Source organism: Hylobates moloch, unplaced genomic scaffold (genome assembly GCF_009828535.3).
Source record: "Hylobates moloch isolate HMO894 unplaced genomic scaffold, HMol_V3 SCAFFOLD_24, whole genome shotgun sequence".
Lineage (NCBI taxonomy): Eukaryota > Metazoa > Chordata > Mammalia > Primates > Hylobatidae > Hylobates > Hylobates moloch.
The window spans coordinates 17,282,978-17,304,979 of record NW_026652299.1 but is presented as its reverse complement, the minus strand read 5'-3'; the positions used below and the strand labels follow the sequence as shown (position 1 = coordinate 17,304,979).

Below are 22,002 nucleotides of genomic sequence, written 5' to 3'. Positions count from 1 at the left end.
TCACCCCATCCGAGCTGCCATCCCCTCCCCCTCCTCTCCCCAGGCCTCCCTCTGCTCAGCTCCCAGCTCCCTCGACTCTGCTCCCCACCACCAATGACCAGAGGGCTCTGTAGAAAACAGCACTCATGTCACGCTACCTGTTTCAACATTTGGCAAAATATTCCAAATCCCACCCTAGACCTCAAGCCCTGCCATGCTCTGTCCCCCTACTTCCGAGTAAGGAAGGGACTACCCCATGCCCCTTCCTCACTCGGACTCCCTCTGCCTGGAGGACGGTTCTTCCCCACTCTTCACCTGATTGAGACTGTTTTCACCCAAACCCCCCACTTTTCTTTGTAATGACCTCCTCCCTGGTTCACAAGTATGATGGAAATACTGCTTTTGTGTGTGATGGATTCATGTGCGCAAACCAGAGGCAGAAGTTGTTTCATTAGAAAAGCAGCCTTATTGTTGTTCTCCTCTGTACACCATATAACATGGTGGAAGCCAGAAGAGTGAAGCCTGGACCGAGATCGTGTATCTGGAATATCTATAATGTTAGGAAACAGCACCAACCAAGTCACAGGGCCAGTGTTCCGAGGAGGGGGGTCAAGCCCCATGGTCATGGGCAGGGTGGGGCCAGGGACTCCTGCTGGGGCTCTGACTGCTGGATCCACAGCCAGGTGTCCGGCAAGTGAGGTTCCCTGTACCCCAACTGCGGTCAGTGAGGTGAATAAAGATCCCACAGATCTGCAAGCCAGAGGGACTTGACAGCCTGCCTGGGAACCAGCCAAGGTGCTTCCTGCTGTGGACTCACCACTGGGAGCCCAGAAAGCTGTTCAGACCCACACTGCCTACCCCAGGTGTTCCTGCCCTTCCCTCCTGTTCCAGGTGAGGAGACACTGGGGGGCAGGTGGGCAGCACACACAGCTGAGGGAAGCCAAGGCCAGCCAGGCGTCCACTCTGCATCCCTACAGGGCTGGGCCAGAGTGTGGCCCTCAGAACCACATAAAGGGACCTCTAAGGCAGCTGGAGATCCCAACCCAAACCCCTGGCCACGGCCCACTCATGCCTCGGCTCTCAGCACAGAACCCACCCGGTGTCCTGGCTACAGTCATCCCTAAGGAAAGAAGGGCTCCATGGGCCAAGGAAGGCATTTGATTTTGCAGACTACAAAAATCACGGTGGGTGAACTCCCTACCCCAAATCCCAGGTCTGCCCCAGACAGGGAAGGCCATGCAGATGAACCCGGGTCTTGCAGGACAATATGTTAGGGTCAACTTGATGCAAGCTGCCTATAATTCTACGATGTCTCAGTGGGTGACAGAGACCCCAGAAGCCCAGGCTGTGGCCTCAGTATGCTGTGTCATTCTCAGGAGGCTGAACTCCAAGTTCTTTAGATCCGGCTGTGCTAGAAAGACCTATTTATAGCAGAGGGGTTGCTTGGCTGAGCTGCAACCACGTTTTGGGGATCAGGGCAGGATGCCACACAGCAATAAGGCAGAAACTGGAAAGGGAGGCTCTGCTTTGGAGCTGGTTTCCCCAGCCAGCGCGCCACCTAACAGAGTGTAAAACCCTGCTGATCCGGTGTTACTGCAACTTCACGCTCCAACAGCATGAAACCTGGGACCTTATGGCAGCAGGATCCCAACTTCCCCCAGCCTGGGAGGAGGCAGCAACCCAGGGCTTCATCTGGAGCTTGGGGAAGGGGTCCTGCCTGCCTGTTGCACATGAGGCGCCTTAGCGCTGCTTAAAGCTGCACAGGAAAGAGGCAGTCTTAACCCAGGCAGTCAAGGTAGTCAATCCTCTCACCATTTTAAACCGCTTTTACCATCTAAACAGCTTTCGTTTCATATGGACTAAAGGCTTCCTCAGCCCAAGGAGCAAGGTGGCATCTCACAAGGGCAGAAACCAACGACAGGCCCTGCTGGGCAGGGCGACTTGAGGAAGGACTGAGCTGCTGGTCACATGGCATGCAGGAGTGCTGGACACAGCAGGGGCCACCTTCCCTGGGGAGATGCTGTACTTGGCCCCTGGGGCAGGCACAGGGGCAGCACCAAACCCTGGTGTGCACCACATAGACTGGGGCGCTGGCATAAAACACCAGTTCCCGGGCCCCAACTCAATCCCCTGGAATCAGAATCTTCGGGGTGGACCCAGGAATCTGTGTTTTCAGCAAACACCCCAAGAAATTTCAGTGCTGCCAGGCTGGTAGTGGTCAACTGATGAGTATCGGGGGTCTGGGATTTTGCAGTCAGGATGTCAGGTCCTGTAACCCCCAGCATCTTCAGGCCTGTTCAAAGGAACCCCATGCACATCCATGCATACGGGTGATGCTCTTCCGAGGGTAGCCATGAGTGAAAAGCTGGGGGCCTCCTCTTGCCTTCCCAAGAGACCGTGTTGCAGACGCAGGAGGAGTGGGGGCAGGCGGTGGGCACAGGGACTCCTGGCTCCCCAACAAGGACAATCAGCCCACACCCCCACCCTCAGCCCCCAGAACTGCCGACACATCTGCCAACAGTCCCGCCACCTCTGCAGATGGATTCTTGGGCCAGAGCTCCGTCCCAGGGTGGAAATATCACTTTGGCTTCCCGTGCCCCTGCCCACTGTGCAAAGCCCAGCTCTGCACCCAGCAGGTCCTCAACCTCGGCTAAGACAAGGAGTCCACGCCATGTCACCATGCTCCATCCTGCGGGTGAGAAGGGCCCCACAACTGTCACTGTCACCATGCACGTCTGCACTCCACACTTCACACACAAAAGAGCCTTGAGAGTTTGGGACAAGGAATTGTTTCTTAAAAAAAATAAACTACCCGGGCACGGTGGCTCACACCTATAATCCCAGCACTTTGGGAGGCCGAGGTGGGAGGACTGCCTGAGCTCAGGAGTTTGAGACCAGCCTGGGCAACAACATGGCGAGTCCCCATCTTTAAATTAAAAAAAAAATATATATATATATACACACACACACACACACACACACACACACACACGTGTATAACATATAAAACATTTTTATGTTTGTGTGTACATATATACATACACAGACACACATATATAAACTTTTTAAAACAGAATCCACATATTTCTGCTCTATTTTGTGCACACGCCCCCACCAACCCACAAGACTTTTGCCCTTTGACCTGACCCCTGGGCTCCGCACATGCCCAGGAATAAATAAAAGCAACAGGTCCAGGAGGCACTGCTTGTCAAGTTTCTCATCTATACATCAGTGATATCAGCGAGTCTGGGGCCTGAAACGTATTTTTCCTGCACTCACACACTCCTCTCTCTCTCATCCCAAAGGTCACAAAGCGAGTTCCTCCTGTCCCACAGGGACACACACAGACTTTTCTAGCTGGTTGAGATTCTAAGCAGAGAACACACAGGTCATTTCCCCAGAGCAGGCACCTGGTAACTGCAGCCCGAACTCCCACGTGAGCGCCCCACTAGCTGGAAGGAAAAGCAAGCATGGAGAATTCACAAAGCAAACATCTACAGAACCCAGAAAAGGCATTTACTTTTTATAGGGAGCAATGCACATAAAACCCAAGACTCCAGGAAGCCCTTTGTGCTTCATGATTAAGAGGCTGGGGAACCCCAAGCCTCCCTGCTAGGAGGTCAGAGTGGAGGTGATTTATGAAGGGTTTACTAAATTCCCAGGGCACAAGATATCTGCCCGGATATGGGAGCTCTGAGAATCATTAAACAACTTGAGGCAGGTAGGAGAGTGAGAAATGGATTCCAAATTATTGAGTTCTCCAGCAAGGGCAACAACTAAAGAGACCCAAACAGCATCTTCCTCCACTGTGAGCCCAGCGCCCAGAGATTAGGCACCCTGGCCTTACTCACCATCTGTGATGAGTGCTCTACTGGTCAGAACCTTCCCCAGCATGAACTTCAACACGGCCAGGATGCTGCAAAGAATCCCACTTAAAATGGAGACACTGAACAGGAAATCGTCCTGCAAGAGAAAGTTCCAGATTTCAACAGTTCACCTCCTACTGGAGCAGATCATCTGCAACCCACTTGCCTTACAGATCAGCTTTGTTCAAAGTACAAATAGTCGGTCATGTGTGCTGCCACCAGGTGGGGGGTATACTGCATGCTTTCATATCTCAGTTAAGTGTCACCAGGAATTGGAAAAGATGCTGAAAAACAGATAATCCCAATTTATATTTACTTAGAAAACCATTATGTATTTATTTTCCTGTAGGAGATTCACCTTCCCACTATTCTGCTAAAATGAGTAGCAGTCATAGATCAATAACAGAGTTGGTCAGAACGCTAAGAACAGCATCTTCTAAATAGAATTTTCCACAGATAACTCACCAAGCAGTTGACTGAGAATTCTGGAACACGTAAACACACCACCGGCCTAACAATCCTTCATCAGAGCCAACTGAATTTGCCACAGGGTCAGTTACGGCCAGAGCTACTTAAAACCGTATTTTTTCCCCTTAAATTCACACAGGGCAATTGAGAGTTCACAGACATAGGTATAGAAAATAGCATCTAAAAATACTGTCTGCTACTGACGTTATCTTAACACTTCCTCTAAGCTGTTACCTTACCTTCGCAAGCAAACAAGTGAGTCCCGTATGCAATAAGTACGCACCACTATTCAAAAACTTCATGTCAGAACCTGGGAAGAGGGAGACAGCCTGCTTCATGTTCAAAACTGAACAAAGCTATTTGAAAAACCACTTCGATGGAAACAGGGTATCTGTATAGGGTCAAAGCATGGGTCCCCAAAAACATGGGTCAATGGTGGTGGTGGTTTTGGCAACCTATGTTCACAAATTCTTTGCTACTCCATCCTCCAAGAGTTAGAGATTCCTCTCCCCACCCCATCCCCTGCCCTTGAGTTTGGGCTGGACTTAGAGACTCAAATCTAACACAGAGTACAGAAAGGGAAAAACAGTAGCTTACCAATGGAGAAACCAAGCAGACACCACCTTAGCCAAGTGATCAAGGTTCACATCACCGTTATTAAGTTGTGTTGGTAACATGTGGCCCCTGATACGATGTGACAAGAAGGGCACTTTACCTCCACGGTGTTCCATCCCCAAATCCATAACCTCATTTTAACTGCAAAACAACATCAAACAAACCCAAACGGAAGGACCGTCTACAAAATACCCGACCACTACTCCTCAGGTGTCAAGGTCATGAAACACGAGGAACGACTGAGAGACTGTCAGACGCTGGAGACTTAGGGAGATGTGACAACTAAATGCAACATGGCATCCAGACTGGATCCTGGAACAGAAAAAGGTCATCGGTGGGAAAACTGGGGATATGAGAAGAGAGTCTAGAGTTCTGTGAACAGCACCGTCATCTCATGGTAGAGATGAATTTGCCGCGGCCGTGTGCGACGTTAACAGTAGGGCAGGCTGGATGGAGGGGATATGGGAACACTCTGTACTATCTGTAAAACTCTTCTATTCATCTCAAATTGTTTCACATTTAAAAGCTTATTTAAAGTAATCACCTCACTGAAGTTTCACCTCCTCAAATAACCAGTAAGGACCGCCCCAAACCAGGCCTCTTGACAACTCTTCAGTCCCTCCTATGCAGAGGTCACACAGCAGGGGACACAGCAGGCGGTCAGAAGCCCCAGATGGAAGCTCTCTTTGTGCAGGGACTCAGAATAAGTCCAGGAGACAGCACCCACAGAAAATAAGGTGAACATGATGCTACAATCTGAGTATGTGTCCCCCCAAAATTCACACATGGAAACCTAATTGCCAGGGTGATGGTATGAGGACGTGGGGCCTCTGGGAGGCGATTAGGCTGCAAGGACAGAGCCCTCACGAATGGAATGAGTGCCCTTATAAAAGAGGCCAGAGCGCCAGCTTGCCCCTCCACATGTGAGGACACAGAAGAAGCCACCATCTTATGAACCAGGAAAAGGGCCCCCACCAGGCACTGAATCTGCTGGCATCTTGTCTTGGACTCCCAGCCTCCAGAACTATGAGATGGAAGTGTCTGTGGTTTATGAGCCACCCAGTCTGTGGTGTTTTGTTATAACAGCTAGAACTGACCAAAAAATTGCATGTCAACAGCCCCAGGTGCTAACAGGACTCAGGAAGCACAGGCCGGGAGACTGAGGCAGTCAGGAAAGTCAAGAACTTTGAGGCCTCAGATTTGGAGACTGAATACTCACTTTGCTTACCCCATGCCTGAATCCCCTCTGGCTCCATTCAGTCTGTTTGCGAAGCCCTCCCTCCCTAACTTTCCAGAGGCAGAGAAAGTCTGTGCTTACCCCATCTAGGCCCCTGGGGCACAGGGGCTGGGATGTGCTGCCCCACCCTGAGATGCAGCTCGAGAAACGCCACCCATGGCTTTGGTGGCCCTTCCTCCAACTCCTAAAGGGAGCTGCAGACCCAGGGCTCAGCCGACCCGGTGGCAGTGCTATTGCCAGGCAGGCCTTTGCTCAACTCTAAACTCCATGGCTTACTGGGAAACAAACACTTGGATCTCAGTTCCTCCTCTGTAAGCGGCAGTGGGATGCCTACAGCCCCTGGCAGCAGCTGGCAATAAAAGGTAGGAGTTGTTGTTAAGGGGCCCAAACACATGATCCACACACAAACATCCCCCACCTGCCAGCCGCATCGGGGGCTCACGGTGAGCCGCAGCCAAGCCTGGTCAGCATTCTTGTGAGAGAGACACAGGAAGCTTGTCACCGAGAAATAAGTATGCGTGGTGAAACATAAAGAAACTTCAACTTCCAAGAGACCAGGACTGAGCTCCACCTCGGCCTACCCAGGGGCTGTGCGGGAAGCTTCCTGTACCTGGGAGGCTTCATCTCGGGGGCGCTCTCGATGGACCGCAGGGCCCCGAGGTCCAGCTCCTGGAGGACTGGGGTGGGCTTCCTGGGGCGAAAAAGTAGAAGCACTGGGTGGTAGCTTCAAAGGCATCGAAGCAGGAGCCCCACTTACTAGCTGTGTGACTCTGGGCAGGTCACTTAACCTCTCCCTCCCTCCACTGTCCTACCTATAAAGTGGAAAAAAATCACAGACCCCCTCACGGTGGCTGCATATACTGCATGCACAGCTCACCTGGAACTACATTGCCCAGAATTTCCTTCCTACGTGGTTCCCAGTTGAAGTTGACTCCCAGAGACATCTGCATGAGCCCTGAAAGGTGGAGGTGAAGTGGTTCCGGTGCTGCCGCAGCTCAGCCAGGCACGTTCTGTGGCTCCACGGGCTCGCCCAGGGGAGAGGGGGGCAGCACCGAGCCCATGGATTCTCCGCTCCTGCTGCATCCCCCCGCTCCAGCTTCGCTGAGTGGATGCCCAATGTCATGGAGGCTGAGACAGTAAGAGTCACATACAGGTCCAGGCCATCTTCAAGGGCGCCAGTTTGTCCTTGCCCCTTCCTCCTTGCCCAGCCTTCTTTCCTGACTGCATGGCGGCTGACTTCAGACCAACACCACACTCAGAGGCAACCGCCTTACCAGGACGTCAGCACCAGCAACCACCATGTGGCAAGTCTCACCCCTGCCACAAACCCCTATTCTGCATCACTTAGAGGGGTTTGCTTCCCTGCCTGAACCCTACCATAAAACTTTATACGGGGCCGGGCGCGGTGGCTCACGCCTGTAATCCCAGCACTTTGGGAGGCCGAGGCGGGTGGATCACAAGGTCAGGAGATCGAGACCATCCTGGCTAACACAGTGAAATCCCGTCTCTACTAAAAATACAAAAAATTAGCCGGGCGTGGTGGCGGGCGCCTGTAGTCCCAGCTACTTGGGAGGCTGAGGCAGGAGAATGGCGTGAACCCGGGAGGCAGAGCTTGCAGTGAGCTGAGATAGCCCCACTGCACTCCAGCCTGGGTGACACAGTGAGACTCCGTCTCAAAAAAAAAAAAAAAAAAACTTCATACGGATGTGTCATGGGGTCAAACAGGGCCCAGCACAGAGTGAATGCTGTATTAGTATTGGGAAGCTAAGTTTTTTAATGTAGAGAAGCCGAGATGCAAAAGGCAGTCTTTTCCTGAGCATGGGTTATTTCTACCAGCCACCCTTTGCTCCTAGGACTGGCTCTGAGAGAGCAACTACCTTTCCCTCTAGGAGAACAGAGTCTGGAGCCATCTCTTGAGTGTCACCCAAAGCTGCGGCCTGTAGCTCACCACTGCTGAGTGGATCTGCCTCAGAAACAGATGAACCCTGCAGAGGAACCCAAGGAGGATCCAGGCTGGCACAGGCCTGCCAAAGCCCCTCTCCCAAAACCAGCTTTCAATGTCCTAAAAGCTCTGTGATTACCCTACCCAGGCCCAGATGGCTCTCCTGCGGTGCACGTACTCCTCTCTCCACACGGCTGCCATGTTGACTATTGGCATGAACAGAATGTCACAGAGATGCAGTCAGCAGCCTGCTCGAGACAACAGTACCTGGCTGGGTGTGGTGGCTCATGCCTGGAATCCCAGTGCTTTGGGAGGCCGAGACAGGAAGATCACTTGAAGCCAGGAGTTCAAGACCAGCCTGGGCAACATAGCGAGACCTGGTCTCTACAAAAAATATAAATATTAGCCAGGCACGGTGGCACATGCTTGTAGCCCCAGCTACTCAGGAGGCTGAAGCAAGTGGATCACTTGAGGCCAGGAGGTTGAGACTGCAGTGAGCTATAGTAGTGCCACCGCACTCTAGCCTGGGCAACAGAGTGAGACTCTGCCTATAAAACTATGTTTAAAAAGACATCAGTCCCTGTTATGGACTAGATGTCTGTATTCCTACAAAATTCATATGTTGAAGCCCTAACCCCAGTGTGATAGTATTTGGAGAGGGGGCCTTTGAAAGATAATTAGGGTTAGATTAGGTCATGTGGGGGTACCTCATAATGAGACTAGTACCCTTATAAGAAAACAGAAGATCTTTTTCCCCACCACCCACGTGCACCAAGGAAAGGCCACATGAGGACACGTGAGGACACAGTGAGAAGGCAGCATCTGTAACCCAAGGAAGGATCCCTCACCAGATGCTGACTCTGCTGGCACATTCATTATGGACTTCAGTCTCCAGAACTGTGAAGAAGAAATTCCTGTTCTTTAAGCCACCTAGTCTACGACATTTGTCTTTGGCACCCCAAGCTAAGACAGTCTCTAAGTTTAATAAAAGAAAGTTTCTGAGAAGATTCCTTTCAGAGAGTCAGGAAGCCACGGCAGACATGGAGACATGGCTGATGATGAGAAACCATAACACGCGTAGGCTGTTCCACCACTGACTCCTCTCAAGGTGCAGCCACACCTACCATGCTACTGAACTCTCAGCACTGTCAGAGTGGGCGTCTGACAGATGCATAAACAGTTGGAGAGAGGCTAAATGACTTCCCCAGGGTCACTCTGCAGTGGCAGGACCTGGAATTGTTCCCAGCTGTAAACTCTACCAGGTTGCCTCATCTAAGGCCTCACCATCATCTCTCAAGTCCCTAAACAGTGGACTCCGTGAAAACAGCGACAGCGATTTCCTTGCTAGGCATTCAGTTCCTGCTGTTGCCAGCACTGTGTCTCTATAATTTCTCACAGCTGAATCTTCACTGAATGATGGAAGATTATGACAAAAAGGTTTAAGGAAATTAGCCACGGCATTCAAAGCCAAGTATAAATGTACATTAAAGGTAAACTCCACATAAATTTTGTCCACGCTGGCAAGCTCCTTCAACATCTTGTAGTAGCAAAGCCATAAAAGATTGATATACTTGACAAGACAGAAGTTAAAATATATTCAGGGGAAAGATCAAATACAAACCAGGAAAAGGGTTATCACAAAGGGTTAATCTCCTTACTATAGAAAGGGCTCATGGAAATCTAGAAGAAAAAGACCAACAAAGAGAAAATGGACAAAGATATATGTGAGAGACAGTTAAAAATAACAAATTTTAAACATATGAAAAAGGCTCAAATGCTCATAAAAGAAATGAAAGCCAAAACTATAGTAAGATCCTTTTTATCTAACCAAAAATATTACAAGGCTATGAGAAACAGTCTCTCATACAATTCTGGTGGCAGTGCAAAATGGTCCAACCTGTACAGAGAACAGTTTGACAATTTCTCTGAAAAGTACAAATCTACCCTTTGAGCAAGCTACCCACTTATGTGAATTTATCTTACTGCTATACCTGTACGTGTAAGCAAATGACGGCACATATGGACCATTCATTACAGCAATGAAAACAGACAAATCCAAAATTAAAGATGAAGATCATAACACTTTTACATAACTGACAGAACAAACTAACAGAAAGTCAGTAAACAGAAGACTTCAACAACACGATCAACCAGCTTTGCCTGACATTTATGGAACATCTACCCTACAAAGGCAGGACACACATTCTTTTTAAATGTAATATTAATGTAGATCACATTCAATGCCATTAAAAAGATGTCAACCAATTAAAAAACTGAAATCATACAAGGCATATTCTCTAACAATGGGATTAAACTAGAAATCAGTAACAGGATGATATCTAGAATATTCTAGTACTTGGAAACTAAACAATAAAACAACCCAACTTCTTCAAAAACTCATGAATCAAAGAATAAGTCGCCAGGGAAATTACAATATATTTTGAAGTGAAATGAAGTAGAACAACAGTATACTGAAATTAGTGGCATGCAGCAAAAGCAGTGCTCAGAGGAAAATTTATAGTAAATAATGTACTTAAAAATGTTCAAAAGGCCTAATATCAATGATCTGAGCTTTGCCTTTAAGAAAAAATTAAAAGAAAATCAAATTAATCCCAAAGTAAGAAGGAAAGAAATAATAAACTTATGAGCAGAAATCAATGAGACAGACCAGGCGTGGTGGGCTCACACCTGTAATCCCAGCACTTTGGGAGTCCGAGGCAGGTGGATCAATTGAGGTCAGGAGTTCGAGACCAGCCTGACCAACATGGTGAAACCCTGTCTCTACTAAAAATACAAAATTAGCTGGGTGTGGTGGCACACGCCTGTAATCCCAGCTACGTGAGAGGCTGAGGCAGGAGAATCGCTTGAACCAGGGAGGCAGAGTTTGCAGTGACCCAAGATCACACCATTGCACTCTAGCCTGGGCAACAAGAGTGAAACTCCACCTCAAAATAAAAGAAAAAGAAACCAATGAGACAGAAAATGGATAAACAGTAGAGAAGAATCAATAAAACCAAAGACCTTGATAAAGATCAGTAACATAGGATAAACCTCCAGGACTCATCTAGAAAAAAGAGGACACATGTTACCAATACCAGGAATGAGAGAAGGTACATCACTACAGATCCAACAGGATCTATTAAGAAGATAACAAGGAAACATAACCAACTTGATGCCAATAAATTTGACAACTTAGAAGAAATAGACAAATCAAAGGTCATCCAAGAAGTAGATAACCTGAAGAACCCTGCATCGACCGAAGACCTTGAAATTGTAGTGAAAATCCTTCTCACAAAACTTTAGGCCCCAATGCTTTTACTGGCAAATTCTGCCAAACATTTAATCATTTAAAGGAGAAATAACCAATTCTAAAACATATTTCAGAAAAAAAGATAAAGAAACCCTTCCCAATTTATTTCTGAGGCCAGCATTATCATGACACTAAAAGCAAAAGCATCACAAGAAAACTACAGACCAATAGCTCTCATGAATCAGACTTAAAAGTCCTCAACAAAGTATCAGCAACACAAATTCAGCAATATATAAAAAGGATAATACAACATGACCAAACAGGGTTTATCCTGGGGAAACAATATCGATTAAACATTCAAATATCAATCAAAGCAATTTCCCATATTGACAGAACAAAAAGAAAGCCCATATAATCATCTCAATAGATGCAGAAAAAGCATTTGATGTGTCAAATGTGTCACTACCCACTCATGGAGAAGGGAAGGAGAAAGGGAGGAAGCCAAAGACTTCTCAGCACTCCAGGAATAGAAAGGAATTTCCTCAACCTGATAAATGGTATCTAGGAAAAACCTACAACTAATACCAACCAATGGTGAAAAAAATGAATGTTACTCCTACGATCAGGAAAAAGGCAAGCACATCTACCTTCATTACTTCTATTTGACACTGATGAGGAGGGACTAGCCAGTATACAGATAGAAAAGAAAGAAGTAAAACCATTTTTATTTACAGACTACATAATTTTCTATTTTGAAAACCCTCACTAATTTACCACCCCTCCCACACACAAAACATACTTATTAGAACTGTAAGTGGGTTTAATAAGACCACATACCAAGTTAATAAGTAAAACTCAATTGTATTTCTGTACACTAGCTAGAAATATGGAGTTTTTGGAAACACTAAAGTAGCATAAAAATACTAAAAACTCAGTGATAAATTTTACATGTAAGACCTGTGCACTGAAAACTATAAGATATGATGGAGATAAATTAAAAGATTTTAGTACATGGAAAGATACACTGTGTTCAATTATTATTAAAACGTTAGTTCTCCCCAAACTGATCTGGATGCAAAAGCCACCCTAAGCCAAATCCCAGCAGGCTTTTTTAAAGAAATAAAAATGGACAAGTTGACTTTAAAATTTATGTGTAAATGAAAGGGCTTACAATAAGCAAAGTGATTTTGAAAAAGAACAAGTTTCAAAGGTTTACACAAGGCCTTTCCTTATTTATGAAATAAGTCATTTCCAAACTGATTTACTATAAAGCTACTGTAATCAAGAAGTGATACTGTCATAAAGCCAAACATACAGATCAACAGAACAAAACAGAAAGCCTAGAAATCAGCCCACTCTCAGATATAGTCATTTAGTTTTAGACAAAAGCACAAAAGCAATCCAGTGGGAAATGTAAACTCTTTATAACTAACGGCACTAGAACAATTGGATACGTGTACGGAAAGAAATAAATCCTGATCCTTATTTCACACTATATATAAACTTTAATTTGAGATGGACTGCAGATCTCAAAGTGAAGCTAAAACTGTAAAACTGCATTATGTATGACCTTGGGTTAGGCAAAGTGTTTCCTATGACAAAAAACAAGCACTAACCATTAAGAAAAGTGTGATTAATTAGACTTTATCAAAATTAAAACTTTTGCTCCTGGAAAGACTATTAAGAAAATGAAGGCAAGCCATGATACAGAGAACAAAATTATAAAACATATCTGATACAGAACTGGTATCCAGAATATTTAATAACTTCTACACTCAATAAGAAGAAAACAGATGACTCAATTAAAACAGAAGGCAAAAATGTGAACACTTTACCAAATAAGATGTAAGAACAGCAAATAAGCACAAGTAAAGATAATCAACATTATTGGTCAACAAGGAAAAGTACATGAAAACCACTGTAAGTGACCACTGCATACTCATTAGAATCACCAAAATTAAAAAAAAAAACACATAATACCAAGTACATGAGGATGTACAGCAACTGGAACTCTCATATGTTGCTGGTGAGAATATAAAATGGTACAGTCATTTTGTAAAAGAGATTGGCCATTCCTTATAAAATTAAATATAGATTTACCACAGGATTCAGCAATTCTACTCCAAGAGAAATGAAGGCATATGTCCACACGAAGACTTGCACACCAATGTTCTGAGCTGCTAATTTCATAGTAGTCAAAAACTGGAAATAACCTAAAAGTCCAACCACTGGTGAATGGAATAACAAACTGTCATCTGTCCAGACAACAGAATATTACTCAGCAATAAATAAGAATGAACCACAGATATGTTCAGCAAGAATAGGGCTGCATTTCAAAAGCATTATGCTAACTAAAAGAAGATAGACACAAGAGACTAAATACTGAATTATTTCATTTATATGACTGCAGAAAAGGGAACTTACAGTAACAGAAAGCAGATTAGCTGGGGAGAGGAGGCGATTAATGACAGCAAAGGGGCAGGAGGGATCGTTTTGAGGATGATGGAAATATTCTATATCTTCATTGTGGTGGTAGTTCTGTGACAACACACATCTGTCAAAACTCATCAAGTTGTATACTTAAGGGGTGAATTTTATTGTATGTACATTATATCTCAATAAAACTTATTGTTTTAAAAAATACTATTTATCTCAGGGATTCTTTGGTGATAATTACTGACATTTACATAATTCAGCTTATACACATAAGCTGATATGATCATGTGCATCCTAATGTTCATAATGTTCCTAATGTCCATTATTGGAATGTACAGTAAAGGACACAGATCAAACTACAGTCGTTGTAAAGATTAAATCAGAGGCTTAGAGGTCAGTGGTGGAACATGGACCTGGAGGGCTGGCTTTAAGTCTCAGGAGCTTCCTATGGATGTGGGTAAACACTCCTTTTTCCAGACATCTCAAGTGTTTTATCCTCTATTAAGCTTTTCCTGACAGCCCATCAGTGTACTTACTGACCCTGTAGTGTGGCCTGCAGAAGCCTGGGTTCTACATGATTATCATCACTGCCATGCCTCATGTTCAATTCAACTTAGTGAACCCCAGTTGAGTGCCTTCTGTTTACTCCTTCAACAAGTTTCCTCTTTATCATCAATTTCTGTGGAAAACCTTGTCTGACTCCTCCAGGCTGAGTAGGAACCCTCTGCCCACTGAAGACTGTACACCACACCTACGTTTAGCACTTGCTGCAGCATCTCGTAGTCTTTGGCTCACCCGCCCCTCTTTCTTATCTGCCTGTGAGCTCTATGTCAGGGAGAACGTTGTGTTGCTCATTTGTTGTCCAGCGCGTGTCCAGTGTCAGTCGCACTGCTGGCTCTGACAGAGCACTTGGGAACCACTATGCAGGAGGCACTGGGTGAATTTCTAGGGAGATCGCCATAAATGCGATGCCATTTTACTCTCAAGGAACTTACAACCTAGTTAGGGAGATAGACACACAAGCCACTAACTAACATAGTGCGATCTGTTTGTTTAAAAGCTGTGGCAGAGAAATGTGCCATGTTGGAGTGAATAAGTGCATGGTATATACATGATGTGCAGGGTGGAATTTGGTAAGTCCCACCTTTCAGGAACCGTCAGTTTGCTAACCTGGACTTCATGAGAGTGTGTAGTATCTATCATAGCCATGGGGAATGGCAAATTTCTGGACAATCCAAATACTTCAATCAATGACATCAATAAAGACTCACTGAGCACCAGTGTATAGGCTGAAGTGTTTTACAAGAAGCAAAGAGTAAGCACAGCTTTTGCTTTTAAGATAGTAACCTTCAGATAAGAAAATATACCACGAAGGCCTAGAAAGTAAGATTTTTTTCAAAGAGAGCAAGAAAGAAAATATTGGATAAGCACCAATAAGGAAGTCTGTGATGAATTATCAACCCAAGGTCATACCTATTGAAATGGAAGAACATGGACCTCATAGCACTTTTCTGTCCATCCCATCCCACAGAGTGGTGAAGCTGTACAAGATGTGGAATGGACAGGTTTGTTGATATGGTTTGGATGTTTGTCCTCTCCAAATCTCGTGTTGAAATATGATTCCAAATGTTGGAGGTGGGGCCTGGTGGGAGGTGACTTGATCATGGGGGCAGATCCCTAATGAATGGTTTGGCACCATCCTCTTGATAATGGGATTATTACCAAGTTATTTCATGCGAGATCTGATTGTTTAAAAGTCTGGAACCTCCTTGTTCCCACTCTTGCTACTGCTCTCACCGTGATTCCTTGGCTTTGCCCTTTACCTTCTACCATGATTGTAAGCATCTTTAGGCCCTCACTAGAAGTCCAGCAGATGTTGGTGCCATGATTATACAGCCTGCAGAACCATGAGTCAATTAAACCTGTTTTCTTTATAAATTACCTAGCATCAGGTATTTCTTTAAAGATACCTGAAAATGTGGAAGCAGCTTTGGAATTGGGTAATGGGCAGAGGTTGGAAGAATTTGGAGGGCTCAGGAGAAGACTGAAGATAAGGGAAAGTTTTGAATTTCTTAGAGACTGTTAAATAATTGTGACCAAAATGCTGATAAAAATATGGACAGTGAGGCCAGGCTGAAGAGGTCTCAGATGGAAACAAGGAAGTCATTGGGAACTGGAGTGAAGATCGCCTACGTATGCCTTAGCAGAGAACTTAGCTGCTTTGTGTTTGTGCCCTAGGAATCTGTGGAAGTTTGAACTTAAGAGTGATGACTCAGGGTATGTGGTTGAAGAAACTTCTAAGCAGCAAAGCATTCAAGAGGTGGTGTGGCTGCATCTAACAACCTACCATCAGATGTGAAAGCAAAATAGTTACAGTTGAACTTAAAATTAAAAGGGAAGCACAATGTTAAAAATTTGGAAAATTTGCAGCCTGGCCCCATGGTAGAGAAGGAATCCAAGTAGCCTGTGGAGCAACTACTTGCTAGAGAGATTAGCAGGACTGAAAGGGAACCAGGTGTTAATACGCAAGACAATGGGGAAAAAGGCCTTGAAGGCACTTGAGAAATCTTCAAGTCAGCCCTTCTCATCACAGCCCCAGAGGCCTCAGAGGAAGGAATCATTTCAGGATCCAGGCCCGGGGCTCTTGCTGCCTTATGCAACCTTGGGATACTGCTCCCCTCATCCTGGGGATTAGTGCCCTTCCTCATAAGAGAGACCCCAAAGGACTTCCTTGCTTCTTCCCCATGTGAGAACACAGTGAGAAGACAGCCATCGATGAACCAGGAGGCAGGCCCTCACAAGACACCAAATCTGCTGGTGACTGGATCTTGAACCTCCCGACCTCCAGAACCATGAAAGATCCTTTTCTGTTGTTTGCAAGCTGCCCAGTCTATGGCATTCGGTGATAGCAGCCTGAATGAACTAAGGCAGTCCTGCAGCCCAAACTTCAGGGAAGCATAGAAAATGCCACCTCACCCTTCTCCCAACATGCCCCCTGCATTCCAGACTGTGTGACACAAAAGCCAATGGCCAGTCCATCAGAGTGGAATGTCTTTTCCAAAAGCTAGTAATACTCAGATTTGAATTTTCCAATTTCATTGCACCAAAGTGTGAAAAACAACACCTTTACCCTATTGAACAAAATGCTTATACAGAGATTCCAAGAACCTGACAGACCCTTGGGGTATAAAAAGCATTACATCCCAAATGTTTTGGTTTATACTAATACTAATCCTGTCATCTCAGAGAACAAGTTGTGGAAACACACATCCCTAGGGCCCCAAATCTGACCCCACAGACAAGGGTGAGCATCCCTTCTGTACAAACATGAGGTGATCTTAAAATCATACAGTATTGAAAGGATAAAAGGGCTTAGGGGGCACCTAATTCATGCCACAGGTGATGAAACTGAGGCACATTCAGGCTCGTAAAAATGGGGTAACTCCCCCAGAGACAGCAGAGAGATACTGACAGAGCTGTGTCCCAAGCTCAGGGCTCCCAACCATCCTCCAGCTCTGCCTAGGAGGCCTGATGCTACCCACCCCGCCACTTCCACTTCTCTCAGCCAGGCTGGAATGTGGTGAAAGCCACAGGCCTAATTTTGGGATTCAAAGGCAATTAGGGGAGAGCTGACAAAATCTGATCTGGGTGAGGATTCTCGTGCTGACCTGTGATGTGGGTTATCGTACACTAGCTCAGGAGACCTTGGTCAGCCAGACCAGGTCAGCTTTTCACCTGGAAGACACACACAGCCCCTGCACTGCCCCATACGCCGTCTTGCAAGTTGGTGGGTAAGTGTCCCCATGACCTGGTGTACATTATGAGACACAGTCTTTTCCAGCTCCTTGCAGAAAAGCCAACCCCAACCAAACCAGCTAGATAAAGGGGACTTCTCTGCCCTCACCTCCTAACACTCCCCCCTTTTCTCACTCTGTTCCAACTGCCCTGCCTCCTCTCTGTTCCTCAAGCATGATTGGCAGGCTCCTATCCCAGGGCCTTTGCACATGCCACTCTCTCTGCCCGGAGGTTCCACACAGCCACAGGGCTCACTGCGTCATCTCTCTGCTCAAATGTCAGCTTCTCAGTGAGGTGGTCCCTGACTGTAATCACTCCTCACCCCCAATCTTTTTTCTTTTTTTTAATAGCACTTTTCACATTTATACACATGTGCTTAAATTTAAAATTAATAAAATTGAGCACTCAGTTCCTCATTTGATTAGCCACAGTTAAGTGCTCAATATGGCTACAGGCTATCACACTCAAGAGTGTAGACATAGAACATTCCCATGACCACAGAAAGTTTTATTAGATGACACCGATTTACGAACAAGTTGGTTTTTCCCTCTGACCTTGGGATAAAGCAGTCAGTGGCTAGAAAGTGGTGCAGACAATTGAGTGAGTGCTGTGGGAGATAGTGACCTGGCAAATAGTCAAAAAGGAGTTAGGCAAAGAGAGGGGACCTGGGATTTGGCAAGTCATGGGAATAAAACTCATTGTGCTCGACTAACACCCTACCTCCAAAATGTACCTAGGGATTAAGAGTTTTTTAATTATTATATATTTTTTTATTGAGGTGTAATTAGCATACAATAAAGGTACAGATTTTAAATGCTGAATTTGATAAATTCTGTCAATGGTAATACCCACTTAACCATCCCCAAAACAAAACAGAATATTTCCATGATCCCCGAAGTTCCTTCACGTCCCTTTCTCAGCCCCCTGCAACCACATTCTGACTACAATCACCATGGATTAATTTCTTCTACTCTTGGATTTTATATAAGTGGAATCACACAGTATGAATTTGGTCAGGGGGAAGGGGGCGACTTAGACTTCCTTCGTCAACATAATGTTTTTGAGATTCATCCATCTTGTTGCAGTTATCAGCTGTTGATCGTGTATCATCCTGGAGTCTTACTCTAGCTATTTGTTTCATCGCCCTCCCCCTGACAGGTTTATTATAATTCCATCTAAATGCTTCCCATCGACACCAGGTGGTATGGTTTGGCTGTATTTCCACCCACATCTCATCGTGAACTGTAACTACCACAATTCCCATGTGTTGTGGGACAGACCTAGTGGAAGGTAACTGAATCATGGGGGAGAGCCTTTCCTGTGCTATTCTCCCGATAGTGAACAAGTCTCAAGAGATCTGATGGTTTTATAAAAGGGAGTTTTCCTGCACAAGCTCTCTTATCTGCTGCAATGTGAGACGTGCCTTTCACCTTCCACCATGATTGTGAGGCCTCCCCAGCCACGTGGAACTGTGAGTCCATTAAACCTCTTTTTCCTTGTAAATTACCCAGTCTCAGGTATGTCTTTATCAGCAGCATGAAAATGGACTAATATACTAGGCTTTTTTATTTCAGTTCCCAATGGAGTTGGGCAGTTGTTGATGCAAGGACGGGGGAAGGAATAGGAGGGAAGCTGATGGGGTCTAATGCTCCCCCATTATGTAGGAGACCATCTCCCTTCATGACATCTGCACATTCAGGTCAAAATATCAGAGTGACACGAGCTGAGATGAAAGTGCTGTGACAACCATTTCTCCCGTCAAAGTCTACAAGCAGCCTTGAAGATGGCTGGTCCACTCACAAAGCAAGACCTCGGGGGTCAGGATGTCTCAAGGCAACCTTCCACCTCCTCCAACGTGCTCAGCAGGAATGAACCCCACCGTCTCTCCCCGTCACTCCCACCTGATACTCCATACACCAAAATGGAGGTGGTGGTGAGAGTGAGCATCCGTAAATAAAATTCCACCTCCTGATTAATTCTCATCTTCAAAGAAAATGTTTCTAGCTGGTCATCAGCCAACAGCAGTTTCCAACACTGTGACACCAAGTTTCTCTGTCCTCGCCACCACCCCCATTTTCCCATACAGTCTCATCACAAAGACAAGACAAGGATGAGTTTTTATTAATGGTGTTGCTCACAGAAAAACCTCGTGTAGAAATAAAATGTTTCTCTGCAGGGTCAGTTGTCACCTCCCACTTTAAGCTTATTCCTCATCAAGGGTGACACCAGCAGTCATAAACCCAGGTCACAATGAACTGTGGCCACTGACACTGAGCAGAGACCATGTCTGAAATCCCAACCCACCCCTTCCCCCAAAGACCAACACTTTCCTTTTTCATGAGATGTGAGCCAGCAAGCGGAATAGGAGGCTCACTTGCTTACGCCTGCAAAAAGGTGTCCTCTGCCTTCCTAATGAGGACAAATTCAAGCCATCCTGACACTACATGTGTTAAGAGTATGACCCAGGGAAATGCTAATGCTGGCTGAATAGTAAATGAGTATTGATTTATGGCCCCAGGTGAAATTGAAACAGTCACTCTTGTCTTGAGAACTTTTCATCACCACTTTCCCCGCCCCCAACCAGCAGATGAGAAAAGCTGGCAGATGTAGAAGAAATTGCACCAAGCCTGAGCCCTCCATTTCCCCTGGTTATTAAATTATATTGACAAATTACCGTGGATTCACATTCAATGGCTTCACAATTTTTAAATTAGCATCAGACCATTTTGATGTCTGGAGGGTCAAGAGTTGATGTTTAGACAAGCAGGTGAGCAGCCAGAAAGTTCCCCAGCCAAGAGACATCAGGGTTGTCAGTGGGCTTCCCAGCAGACTGGGGTGCCCTGGTCCCCGGCATTTTCTGGCTGGCTGGCCAACCTGCCAAGTGAGGCACTGCAGAGCAAGAACCAAGAAGGGAGCAGACGCCTAGCTCCAGGGGCACCACGAAGCTGAGGCTGGCGGCATCACAGGAAGCCACAGCAAAAGGTAAGGCAGCAGCAGCCGAGGGCTACGACCACCGCCATGACAATGAGCGCACTCTGAGGCACTTGGCTGCCTCTCCAAGACACAGCCCAGCTTCCAGTCAAGGAAGCACCGTCAGTTTGCTGTTTTCTGATACAAGAGAAGGAATCAGAGTCTTGGGGACAAGCCCTCCAACCCCTGAAGGTTGCCATGGAATCTGAGATGAGCCACCCTGGCTGGGCTCACACACCTCCCTCCCCTGGTGGCCGTTGGGCATTTAAAGGACCAAGCACAACATCCCCTCATGGAGCCCCTCGCAACACAGAGGCACTGCCATTCCTGAGGAGCTCTGCTCAGTGACAGAAGCAGGACCTCTGGCTGCCTGCTTTTGCTCCCTGCATTGGTATAACACCACACCCACACCCCAGTATCAAACTAGAGTTCCTTAAGTAACAGTAATAACAACACAAGCCTATACTATTTATTTAATGCCCATTAGAGGAGGCTCTTTTCCAAATGCTTAATAAATGATTCAATTTTATTTGAAACATAACTGTCACAAGATCCCTGCGAGGTGGAAATTCCAACCCTAGAAAACTTAAATAACACTCCCGCCCCCGGCCTTAAGGTCACCCAGCTAGTCAGAGATGCTGGAGGCATTCAAGCCCCCATCTGTCTGACCTAAAGTCCACTGCCCTTTACACCCAAAAAGACATGTATGATGCTCTTTTTTTAAAACGTTTTCTGATGGCCCTGCATTTGAACAACAGGAAGCCCAAAATGGTAGATCAGAGAAAACACAATTTCTGAGAGTATTAACAATTTTTGGCCAGGCACAGTGGCTCATACCTGCAATCCCAGCACTTTGGGAGGCCAAGGTGAGTGGATCATCTGAGGTCAGGAGTTCGAGACCAGCCTGGCCAACATGGCAAAACCTCATCTCTACAATACAAAAAAATTAGCCGGGCATGGTGGCGGGCGCCTGTAATCCCAGCTACTCAGGAGAGCTTGAGGCAGGAGAATCACTTGAACCCGGAAAACAAAGGTTGCAGTGAGTGAGATCAAGCCACTGCACTCCAGCCTGGGTGACAGGGTGAGACTCCATCTCAAAAGAAAAATTTGTTTTTTTGGCAAAACCAGGACTGAAGGACATGAGTTCCACTCAGGGTCTGAGTGCCTAGCATGACGCATGGAGGAAAAAAAAACACCCTAACCAAGGCGAATAACGAAATTCTCAGAACACTGAAGACAAACAGAAGATCTTACAAGCTCCAGAGAGAAAATACAAGTTTTTTTTTTTTTCTCTTTTAAACAAAGGATCATTAGAATGGCATTAGTCATCTCAAAAACATTAGAAACGAGAAGACAGGCTGAGCACGGTGGCTTACACCCATAATTCCAGCACTTTGGGAGGTTGAAGAGGGAGGATTACTTGAGCTCAAAACCAGCCTGAGCA

General features: G+C 46.0%; 1 protein-coding gene across 1 annotated transcript in view; it reads right to left on the bottom strand.

Annotated features, from left to right (window-relative positions):
* TMEM163 (transmembrane protein 163) overlaps window positions 1–22,002 on the bottom strand; it is a 259,455-nt gene that overhangs the window by 6,506 nt on the left and 230,947 nt on the right. Inside the window, exon 6 of the mRNA XM_032145642.2 lies at window positions 3,831–3,942. Within this exon, the coding sequence (XP_032001533.1) occupies window positions 3,831–3,942 (112 nt within the window). The remainder of the gene's footprint in view (window positions 1–3,830; window positions 3,943–22,002) is intronic.